At 42.9% G+C, this 12,667-nt stretch overlaps 1 protein-coding gene across 3 annotated transcripts in view; it reads left to right on the top strand.

Moving 5' to 3' along the window:
- Positions 1 to 12,667, top strand: part of WDR33 (WD repeat domain 33) — a gene marked incomplete at its 5' end in the record, with an annotated part of 1,521,229 nt that overhangs the window by 254,176 nt on the left and 1,254,386 nt on the right. For all 3 annotated transcript variants that reach the window (XM_044070565.1, XM_044070566.1, XM_044070564.1), the window contains 2 exon segments: positions 7,140 to 7,291; positions 8,865 to 8,962. In XM_044070565.1, coding sequence (XP_043926500.1) covers positions 7,140 to 7,291; positions 8,865 to 8,962 — 250 coding nt within the window.

Below are 12,667 nucleotides of genomic sequence, written 5' to 3'. Positions count from 1 at the left end.
CCACAACCAATGGGCAGAGAGACAAAAACAAATTTCTGCTCTCATGGACATGAGCTATTCAAAGAGTACCACAGGAAGAACAGGGACAAGGTTTTTCCTCAAGACTTTTCCTGGTACCCAGAAAGGACAAAGCATGGAGACCAATACTGGACCTGTCAATCCTAAATACTTTCCGGGATATTCCGAAATTCTAAATGTTAACACTGCAGCAACGTCTACCCATGCTGGACAAGAAGGCTTGGCTAGTTACTTTGGACCTCAAGGAGGCATACCTGCTTGTCCCAATTAGACAATCTTGCAGAAGATACCTCCAATTCATAGCTGGCTCAATGCATTACCAATTCTCTGCAGTGCCCTTTGGCTTATCTACTGCACCCAGGGTCTTCACAAAATGCCTGGCACCAGTAATTGCATTTTGCAGACAAAAAGGAATTCAAATATATCCCTACTTGGATGACTGCCTTATCCAAGCAGAGAGCAAGGACATTCTACTAAAAGCATCTGACGTTTGTAAAAAGATTACTAATTTGCCTAGGGTACACAGTAAATGAAAAGTCAAAACTAGTGCCCTCTCAAGAGAATAATATTCCTGGGTGCAATCTTAAATAAAACTGCCCAAATGGCTTCTCACGCCAGACCAGCAAAGGCAGCTGACTTATTACTTTCAAATGATGGCAACAAAGACCCAGCTCCCAGCAAGAAAAATTCTGCAGGCTCTGGGCTTCATGGCATCCTGCATTCTACTAATTCCGTATAAGTGTTTGGACTCAACATTACCACAGCCTGGAAACAATAACGACTCTTATTCCCTGCCTGCAACAGGAGTTTCGATGGTGGGCACTGGCCTGTCACCACAACAAGGGACAGCCTTTCACCTTACCCACAGCCAGGCAGACAACAACATGCATCGGATTATGCCTGGGGGGCACACATGGCAGGAAAATGCATTCAGGGCTTGTGGCCCAAGGAACAAATGCATCTTCACATCAATCAAAAAGATGCTAGCTGTACAGCATGCCCTGACCAGCCTTCAAGGATGTACTACATCCAGGACGAATATTACTAAAGACTGACAATACCATAGTTATGTGGTACATAAACAAGCAAGGGGGCACACATTCCTACCCCCTCTGCAGGCAAGCCATGACTTTGTGGAACACAGTACTGACCTATCAAGTGCATCTGCAGGCACAATTCCTGCCAGGAAAGAAAAATACTCTGGCAGACGAACTAAGCAGAAATCTCATGGATCCTCACGAATGGAAACTAAATCCACAGGTTTTCAGCATGATAACAAAGAAATGGGGTCGCCCAGACATAGATCTTTTTGCCTCCCCTCACATCTGCCAACTACAGAGATTCTGCACAAGAACTTATCACTCACAAGCATGGGAAGTGGATGCTCTTATTCAGCTGGAAAACACTGACAGTTTATGCCTTTCCTCCACTGCCTCCTCTTCCCAAGGTGCTCCTAAAAGTCAGACAAGAAAAGCCAAAAATGATTCTGATAGCCCCAGACTGGCCATGCCAGCACTGGTACCCAATCCTAAAGAGCTTGTCCCAAGGCCCAGCCTGGGCTTTACCTCAGATTCCTAATCTTCTGACTCAACAAAATAATAAGATTCTGCACAGTCAACTCAGAACCTTAAATCTGGCTGCATGGCAGATAATATAGCCACTCAGACCACACCTCTCTCTAAAGCAGTTATGGATGTCATTTTAGACGCCAGGAGGCCCAGCACTAGGAAATCTTATGCAGAAAAATGGAAGAGATTCTGTGCTTGGAACCAGGCACAAGGACTTCAAACCACATGTTCCAAATATACCTCAGATTTTACAATACCTAACTGAGATGCTGGACAAAGGCCTATCCTTCTCATCAATTAAGATCCATGCCTCTGCCATTTCAGCTCATTACAATACGGAACCTCCTATTTTCTCTCATTCACTACTAAAACAGTACCTCAGAGGGGCAAAAAACATAAGACCCCCAAGGAGAGCACCGATACCTATATGGAACCTCAGTTTTGTTTTAGAAAAGCTCACACTGCCTCCTTTTGAGCCAGCCAATACAGCTAATATAAAATTCTTATGGAAAACTGCTCTGCTCCTAGCAATAAACTTCAGCAAGAAGAGTCTCAGAGTTACAGGCATTAATGGCAGTGGAACCTTTCATCATTTTTCATCAGGACAGGGTTTCTGCAAGGACAAACCCAACATTTATGCCAAAGGTAGTATCCAGTGTGGCTCTTAACCAAACCATTTGCCAACATTTTATCCAAATCCCCAGAATAAAGGGGAGAGACTTCTGCACGCTTTGGACATACACAGCTATGCTTCTGTTTGGACAAAACAAAAGTTTTCAGAAAGACTGAGCAACTGTTTGTAGCTGATGCTGCAGGATCACAAGGAAAGCCTATCTCAAAGCAGACCATTTCAAAATGGATAGGACACTGCATTCGTTTCTGCTATTCACAACATGGCAAATCAGTGCCTAAGGGCATTAGGCCACATTCAACCAGAGCAGCAGCCACGTCAGCAGCCTTCCTCAGAGGAGTACCAACCAAAGACATTCTAGAGGCTGCAACCTAGAGTTCAGTGCACACTTTCACCAAGCACCAACACTTACCTCTCTACTCTAAATCCAGAGCAGGCTTTGCCACTACAGTTCTGCAGGGCCTTGTAGCCTCTCCTAATCCTATTCAGGCCCAGCCACCCAACCTCAGCTGTGGGATTCAACCCAAGTGTGATGACTGCAACAGTGAAACACGAACATAGTACAGTTGTACCTACCATAAATGTGGATGATGGAGTGTATTCACTGTTGCAGTCCAGGTTACCCACCCACCATCCCCCTTTTCTTTGCTGGGACTTTTCTGTACTTTATTCTATACAACCCATGGGGTGTATTTGCTTGTAGATGAAGGAAATGTTTATTTTAGTAAATGCATGCTTCTTGGCGTAATTTTTTTTAGCTTACCTATTTGGGGGCACGTGACATCTGGGGCAAGAAAAACTGAAGAAAATGGCGTCTGCTGCATCTTTTATACCCCTGGCGCACTGATGTCAGGGAGGAGGTGACAGCTGACAACAGACCTAGACTTTGGAATTCTGGCTGACTGCGGGTAGCCTGCCAGCAGGATAACCCAAGTGTAATGACTGCAACAGTGAATACACTCTAACATTTACATTTATGGTAGGTACACAACTGTACTTTTCCCTTTCTATGGCCCTATTTTCTGGAGGAACAGTGTATTCTGGACCCAGTTCCAGATGATCTGACCCATCGTCAGGGTTGCTCCATCCATTTGTTCAAACCCTTAAGTTGACCAGATTGGCTGCTCCAGTTCCACAAATAGCAAGGCTTTCTAACATTTTTTCTGCAGTAAAACATATATTGATTTAGTCTCATAAGCCTTCAACCAGAAAGTTGTATATTAGCAAGTGGAAAAGATTTTCCTGTTGGTTTGTAAAAAACAAATTGATCCCTATACTGCCCCTGTAACCGCTTTATTAAACGTTTTGGCTAAGCTTTTTAATGAAGGAATGGTGGCAGCTACTGTTCAGTTAGCTGCTATATCTAACTATCATATTCGGGAAATGGGTCGAAGAATCATGTCCCACAGACTTTGCGAGGCCTTCTTGAAGGGTACTTTTTTACGGAGGCCTCCAGTAAAGGAACCTCCAGCCACATGGGACCTAAATTTTGTTCTGTGTTGATGCTTCCTCCCTTTGAACCCCCATCATCTTGTGACATGAAGTTTTTATTATGGAAGACAGCACTATTGGTGGCTATTATGTCTGCTAGACAAGTGTCTGAACCTCAAGCTTGGTCAATACGTCTTCCTTACTTGATCTTTCATAAAGATAGTTTCCTTATGAACCAATCCCTCTTTTTTACCAAAGGTGTGTTCAGAAGCCAGTTTAAGTCAATCTATTTACCAGTCTTTTTCCCAAACTATGGCCACAAGGCAGAGTATAAATTACATCAGTTAGACGTGCATACAGTTATGTTTTTACCTGCATTGAACAAAGCACTTCAGAAAATCAGACCAGTTTGTATCCTTTTCAAACAAAAAGGAAGGAGCCCCAATATCAAGTGTCACACTTTCCATATGGCTTAGAACTTCCAGGGAAAGTGAAAGGGCATTTCACAAGAGCTATGTCTACCTCATATGCCTTTTAAGCGTGGCTACCTATGGATTCCACTTGTGCAGCAGCAATGTGGGTAAAGCACCATACCTTTATCACTAATTAGAAATTCAGTTTGGCCTCCAGGAACAGGGCCTCCTTTGGATCTACTGTTCTGAAGAGTTTTCTCTATTGAGCCACCCAAGAAAGAAGGTGCTAGGGATGCTGTCCCAACCAGCAATGAATGAAGGTGAGAGGACAACAACATTAAGAAGTTAAGTACTCACCATAACATTCCATGTTTGTGTCCATCTCGCCTTTATTCTTGCGTCCCACCCTCCTTCCCCCACCTTCCTCCTGGAGGATCGAGTGGTTAAGATTGGTTACTGTGTCTGACTCCCTTTCTTGGTCTCTTCTATGCTATAGGTTATGTACTACTGTGTAATTTTTGTGGTATCTGCAAACAAGGTCTGGGTAATCTTCCCTGATCATTATGGGATAGGGTACAGCCACGAGCAGGTGGAAGCTCTCGAGCTTTTGTATAAGGCAGAGTCAGAATTGATTCTTGGTTCCGAACTCAACCAGCAAAGAAAGAAAGCAAGATAGACAACAAACATGGAATGTTATGGTGAGTACATAACTTATTTTTATTCTTCCTGAACTTCTGCCCACCAATCCCCATGCCTTATTTCAACAAACTTCTGGAAGAACGCAACATTGTAAGGACGATTCTGTCCTTTATGATCAAGCTCCAGATATAGTGCTCTTTGGACATGCACATTTTTATTTTTTGTCTATGTTGGTAGATAGCCCAGGTAAAAATCAGCAAACAAGATCTGAAGTGGTATGTTGGGGGTTGGTGCATTATGGGTAAGGGAGAAGCTGAAGAGCTTTTTGGTTACCACGAATTTTAGTAACAGCCAAGTCGGATGTGAGGCTTGGATCCGAACTCCAAAGTTGAATGAAAATGGACAACACAGCTGGAAAGTTATAGTGAGTACATAACTTTTTCCTCAAGAAGCCAGGAGCCCCACCACTGAACTGTACTTGGCCACGTGGAAGAGATGGTCCCCAGCAGAGCCGGGGATGCCTTTTTATATTAAAATATCTGAGAGCTCATGCATACAGGTCAGGCCTGTTCTACCATCAAAGCCCATCTATTCACTCTCTGCCCATTTACCTGTGTCCACCACTTATGTTCAGATCTGTGGTTAGGCTGTTCCTAAAGGGGGGGGGGGGTTCTGTATTTCAGACCAGCAAGGAAGCCAATAACCCCCTCCTCAGGACCTCAAGTTTGTATTGGAAAAGCTTACTGCACCTGCTTTTAAACCAACAGCATTATCAAATCTCAAATTCTGCACCTGGAAAACTATTCACTTCAGCTATGATGGATCTGAGCTTGAGGTACTCATGGCCATTCTTCCCTTATGTTTCACAAGGACAGGGGTGACCTTGAGGGCTAATTCATTCATGCCCAGAGTAGTGACAAGCCATCTCTCAGCCAGGCCATACGTCTTTGTACCTTTTCCCCCAGTGCACAGAATGTGTCAAGGGGCGGCTCCTGCATTTTCTAGATGTTCGCAGACAGCTAAGATTCTATGTGGACAAAGCTGTGTCTTAAAAGGTTGAATAACTGTCTCGTTCAGGAACCCAAAACTGGTTCAACCAGTATCTTAAGAAAACCATTGCAGGTTGAATTTCTGAGGCCGTCTTTTTGTTCTCTACATGGTAGATCCTTGCCTTCATGTCCTCCAGCTCATTATACCCAGATTGTGGCATCCTCTGGGGCCTTTTACAAAGGGATGGATACCAGAGTGATACAGGAAGCTGCCACCTGGTCTTCTGTACACATCTTTGAAAAACATTACAGGATCTATGCCTTTTCTAGATCTAGTGTTACCTTCACTAAGTCACTTCTTTCTGGCCTCCTGGATAACTGTGCTGCTTATTAGCAGCCACCTTAGTGTTCCTTTCAGGTGTGGGAGTTGCCCACTAGTTAAGAATACTGCAACAGTGATTTCAGTCATGATATAGTACAGTTGTGTAAGAAATGCCGTAACAGTAGATGTCGTGTTGCAGTATTCCTCCCACCCTCTTTCACCCCTCTGCTCATTTCTGCTGCCTGTATTTGGTTTTTGTTTTACACTATGGACAGTAACCTAGAATTTTTTTTTTCTTGCTACTTCATACTTCACTCCTAGGTGACCGTGCATTTCTTAGTTCTTCAGGCCGCTGGCTTGGAGATAGTCTGAAGAATTGCTCTCATACAGCCACCTACGTATCTCTACACTTTATTTCTGATTATGCATAAAAAATATGGTGATGAGAGGGTAAAGCTTTGGTACCCTGGCTGGATGTTAACTGTGATTAACTAGTTAAGAATACTGCAACAGTGATCAGTAGGACACCTACTTTTATGGTAAGTTCTTGCACAACTGTTCTAGTACATACACACATGCACATAAAGTTGAATACCAAGATGGGTTTACCGTGGTAACCTAAGCTTCAGTAAATAGGTTAATAGTAGATAAGTTGTGACTGAAAAAGATGTACTGTGTTCCAACTCATTTACATAAACTGAGCAGTGTGTGTGATTAGATGTGTAGTCCTAAATTTTAGGGTTGCTAGATTGAGAAGGATTGGTAAAACACTGGGATGCACAAATGGCTATGCAAACTGTAGGTGCACTTGTCATCCTTTCATCAAGATCACTCTTGGAACTTGTCTGAAATATGGTTCTAATATGGGCTGTAGAAGTTAAATAGGGTAGTGTAGCATGCTGGTTCAGTTTGCAGGGCAGTTGTCATGAAATTTGAAATGGGTTCAGTATGGATTTTATAGGCATCGAATGGCTGCTGTAATGCTGATCAGCTGTTTTAACTGTTCCACTGAAACTTTGTATCCCTGAAGTGCACAGCATTAATAAAATGCAGATAATGAAAAAGCTGGTATGTTCTTTTTACTTTTTTCAACCAGTTCTGTGTTAATACTTCTATTTACTTCTGCAGGCTCATGACAGTCCTGTGAGAGCCATGACATGGTCACATAATGACATGTGGATGCTTACTGCTGATCACGGAGGATATGTCAAATACTGGCAGTCCAACATGAACAACGTCAAGATGTTCCAGGCACATAAGGAGGCGATTAGAGAGGCCAGGTTTATACACAATATAAAATTTCCTGTAGATAATCATATTACTGTACTGTTCTCATGTAACCTAGGTGATATGCATGGGCACTGTAAAAGTTTGGAATTGTCGCTACAGTACAAAGTGACATTATTTTCGCTCGTCACACTTTCACTACTGTACAGTCATTTTGCACTGAAATTGTCCCAGTATGAAATTGAATTTGAGATGTACTTTGCATTGGTATTATATTTTTGAATGCAGTGATTTGTATAAGTATCTTTGAGTATTGTGTATAGTAGTAATTCTCACATTACAAATAAAGAATACATTGTTAATATTAAACTTTGAATAAAATTAAAAGAAAAAAAGGTGCTTAGCTCATATTAGGTTGCAGAAAATGCGGCAAGAAAAGTGAATGCTTGGTTTTCCAGGCCATATTGAATAAAAACAAAATGCACCATCACACATTTGGAAGCTCTGCACGTTTACATGCTGATGACCTAACACTGAAATTTGAAGAGTAGGTGAAGATGGCATCTGCTAGAGTCCTTTTCCTAGGTGTTGCTCAGGAGAGTACACTATGAGTAAGTGGAGTTTGACATAGGCCATCCCAGTCCTCGTGTACAGTTTTTGGCATTTTTCCTTTATTCCCTGGTCACCACTTTTTTCTTAAGCTGCTGTTACAAAACTGATGTAACAAATCCTTTGTTTTAAAAAATAAATAAAAATATGAACTGGTTTAACAGCCACGTGTAGTTGCAAACTCTGGATACAGAAAACATGCTGACTTGTGGGTCTGACGCTGGAAGATGTCCGTGCAGCAGCAGATTCCATGCAGCTTTTGTCATAATCTTTCATGTTGTACCTTGTATCCCTTACTTTTCCTGGGGTGATTAACGTACACCTTGTCCTGAAAAGCTCTGTTTTTTTAACCAGACTCTTAGTTGATCAAACTGCTGAATAAACTAGTTTACTCCATGCATGTGTTGTATGCCTTTGAGCAGTTTCATCAGCATTCCAGCAGAAAAATGCTTTTGGGGTGGGAGGGATGAGCATGTGGTCACAGATGTAAATGAGCTTATTTAACTGGCTAGAAATTTCTAACGTTTTCACTTTCAGATGACTTAGAATATGTAATAAAAGTAAACTAGGAATAATTACAGTTGAAGAAAACAGTTCTCTAAATTTAGTACATTATTTGGTTGTTTTTTTATTGGTGACTAAATCAAAAAATCATTGCCTGACCACTTTTCGGGAGTTAAATATTCAAGATTACACTTAAACAAAAGTAATGCAAAATAACCCAATGTTGTATAGCCATGCTGAGTTTTTCTCTAATTGGTCATTTTCTGGAAAGTCCCATGACTAGAAGTCATAGTATGATGCGCATGACCTTTGGGTGTATTTACATTTTAAGCATAAATTAGTGTTATCCATGTATTGTACTTATTTGTAATATTCAGTTTGGACTCTAGTGGGGAAATCCCTTTTCAACTGTTCAGCTAATTGTACTTTATTGTTGTGTTGCCCTGTCTGAAAACAGTAGATGAATTGTTAAATGCTGACGACTTTCCCCTACTGTGTGTCTTCATGTAACAGTTTCTCCCCCACGGATAATAAATTTGCTACATGCTCTGATGACGGCACTGTTAGAGTATGGGACTTTCTGCGTTGTCATGAGGAGAGAATTCTGCGAGGTACGTGTACCACCAGCACTACAGATTTTTTGTATTTTCTGAAGCTCTTAACTTTGCTTGAGTAGAGGTGGTGGTGGTGGAGCAGTTTTTACTGGTATTCATTTTAATGTGTTGTAATGTAGTTTAGTTTCAGTATAAGAAAATGCAATTACTAATAAAATGTTATATTTATTTGCAATCCTTTTAATCAAGGCTGTAAAATTTCATTAAGGAATCTCTCTACCAATCGCTATGCGCAGTGTTACTTTAAAGCAGGCTCAGTGTAAAACATTTTCTTAATTTTCTGCATATTTGTGTCTGTGTCCATAGGCTGACAGACTAATTTTAGTTTTTCATTGCTAATAAGACTGATAAAATGTTCTTAGAAGTTGCCTTGGCAATTACTTTAATTTCTTACTGTTTAAGATGTACTTGGATAGCACATCAAAAAGCTGTAGCATAAATTCTAGTTACTGAAAATGAATCAGTCCTGCTTCCGATAAAAATTGAGTTCCATATGTTTTGTGTCCTTATATTGGCTGTTAATCCTGAAATGACTGGGTGACTGCTGTAGGCAGAAGTATTATCTTCCTGTGCTGTCTGACTGGGAGCCACTTGAATTTGTGATGGTCCAATACTAGACCTGCTTGAAATCACTTTAGAATGTGTAGCTTTGAGGAAGTTGTGCACTCGTTTTTTTTTGCTTTATATGCCATAAGTCATCTGTTGACCTTGCTGTATATCTGCACCCAGACGATGACTTTGTCTGTAGCCTACTTGTTTGTCACTTTAAGTGTCTTGTATAGACTTGGATGGTGCATAATTCTACCTTTGCTTAGCTTGGTTGATTCCATCATGTAGAGCAACATGATGTGGAGGTGAGTTTGCACCATGAACAGCCCTCATGATTTCATCATGTAGAGAGAGGAGGGCTACAAGTGTCTACCATGGATTATCCTTCAAGTCCTTCCATAGAAGGGTGTGCTGTGAGGATGAAGCTCTGTTCAATGAAGTGTCATTTAGGTCTCATAATGAAGGCAAGCCAGTGAAAGTGTCTCTCTGATCTGTGGACCATCTATTAGGTTGTGTTTAATTATAGAAGGCAGGCTATAAGTGAGGGATTTTCACTGTGGGCTCCAAGTTGTATAGAAGGCAAGCCCTGAAAATTGAATGCTCACATTTTAGGCTGCCTTCTGGATCCCACCATAAATGGAGGTTGAGTGAATTTCTGTGGTGGACCTCCCCCCATGTTCTGCATATAGAAAAGCATCTATGAATGGTGAGATGCCTCAATCCTGGGCTGTCATTCAGGTCCCACCATCTACCAGGGTAGGCTACGAAAGTGAGATGTTCCACTCTGAACTATCTTGTCTCAACTGTGTAAAGGGATAGGCACTACAAGTGGTGGTCCAGACTGTATTTCCAGGCCATTGTAATTTGAATGGTAGACTGCGACAATAAGTTTTTTCAGCATGAGCCAACTTGCAAGTAACTCTTCGTGCATGTTGTGGTTGGGAAGTGAGCCTGCTCTGTGGACGGTCTGTACTGTACTACACTGTAGAAAGTTAGATCACAAAAGGAAAAATTTCACCATAGTTTGTCCTTCAGCTCCATGGAAATTTACCTTGTTTTCCTGCTAAGAAGTGTTATGTAATGCGATACTTGATCAACATTTGAATCACTCTTACAATAAGTTTGTTAACTTAAACGTTTTTATGGTTATCTTTGCCTAGGGCATAACCACTGGCCAACTTTCAAATCTTTAGGAGCATCTCACATGTGCCCAAATTGACATGGTCAGAAACTGACCCATATAAAAGTCAGTTTGTGCACCAAAAGCTTCAGAGCTTACCATTGAAGTAATCTGCCTTTCGGGGCTTTGTAACTGTTGGCTGGAGATCCTTTTGAAGATGCTCAGATAAGTTTCCCTCTGGGGCAACTTTATACTGCATAATTTTTCTGTGAATTTTTAATCTGATGTCTGTCGTCTTCACCACAGGGTCTTGGATCTGATATCTGATTCGAGCTGGCAACATTCAGCAGATGGATCTGATTCTGACTCCTCCCTCTTCATAATGCCCTGCTGCCCTCTAATCCCCAGATCTCGTTTGTCCTGCTTCCTGTGTAGACGAGTGTCCTCTGGCTGGTTAAGTAAAAAAAATTCTATTTTTTCTGTTATCTAGCGTAGGATTTTTTTTCCTTCTAGACTAGTTTACACTACTTCCATTTGCAGTGTTAATCCCTCTCCTCCCTTAGCTTAGTTTATGTAGCTGTGTGTGTGGGCTTTGGTGGCCTTTTTCTTCTCTTAGCTGTTAGGGCTACAACTGTATTTCTGTTATGTCGTGCTTCTTTTAGTATGAATAGTTTTTGAGTTAGGAAGTCTGATAGGCCTGCTGGTTTTAAAAAGTGTTCCTTGTGTGGTCGGAAAATGCCATATTCCGATACGCACTAGTAGTGTGTATATTGCTTGGGAGCTCCACACCTGGAGGTTGAGCGCAATCTTTGTATCAGAGATAACCCCAGGACCTTAGCAGAGAGACACCACAAACTTCTAAAGGGGGGCTGGTCCAAGGGGGCCCTTCATTTTCCCCCTCAAAGGCAAATGCGAAGAGGAAGACCTCTTCTCTCCAACCAGTTCCCACGAAGAAACTGCTGCTGTTGGATCCCAGGTATCTGGCTCTGATCCCAGCCCAGCCCACCATGGGTCCGTGATCTTCAGAGTAGAGAGCCACGAAGCAGTCTGTTGGGTCTAAGTCCACTCCTGCTTAGAGGCCCTCGCATCCGACCATGGTTGGGCCAGCCTCAGATCCGACAGGGTTGTTGGATCTGATTATTATCTTGGAGGAACCTGCTGTCCCTTCCACCTAAAAACAGAGGTCCCACTCTGCTCTGAGGCATCTGATCCATTCCGCAGAGCCTGGCAGTAGGGCAGGGAGGTCTTCCTCCAAGTCTACCCACTCCTCATCCTCCTCAGGATCCTCTAGGAGTTTTTTGCCCTCAGACATGGACAAGGATGAATTTTTTCAAGACCTAGATAGTGTTGAAGCTTCTGGCTTTTCCTGCCTATCTGGCCGGGGGATCCTCTACCCCTCCAAGCTGCTCGTTCTCATCCAACCCTGCTGGGTTTGGGTTGTAGGAATGGGAACATCTGCGGCCATATTCTGGCGAGGTGGAGTATTCCCCTTTCTCGTTCCTGTCAGGGTCCCAGGTTTATTCTCTTCTGCCCTCGGAGTGGGGTGTGCCCCATGCCAAAGTGGTAGATGCCACAGTGGGGTGGGGGGGGGGCTTGTGGCACCTGACACCATTTTTTCTGACAGATCCCTTCCTTTCAGTGCTTTGGCTTTTGATAGCTCTGGGCTGATGTCATCTGGGCTCCCAGGCTGTTTCCAGTGCATTCCGCTTGTCTGGGGACCTGCTCCCTTGGGTATGGGGGATGGGCCTGCTTCCAGCCCCTTAGCTGTCTGGGTGGTAGACAGGATCATCTCCAGGTCTGGAGTTTCCTCTGCCGCACCCCCAGGTCCCTCCTGTCCACTCTACCTCGACTGGTGAGGTCTTGCATCCAGCCCAGTGTCAGCAGTCAGGATTGAGCCTTCAGGGGTTTTCCTGTCGTCTGGGAGTCCCTGTCTCCAGAGTCCTCCCAGGTGCCCCCAGTGGAGGAAGTTAATCGTAAGAGAAAGTACAAGAGGAGGCACTTGGACTCCCCTGCAGAGTCCCTCACTATGGTTA

Source organism: Protopterus annectens, chromosome 4.part1 (genome assembly GCF_019279795.1).
Source record: "Protopterus annectens isolate FY-2018-M chromosome 4.part1, PAN1.0, whole genome shotgun sequence".
NCBI lineage: Eukaryota > Metazoa > Chordata > Ceratodontiformes > Protopteridae > Protopterus > Protopterus annectens.
This window is presented reverse-complemented; position numbering and strand designations above follow the sequence as displayed.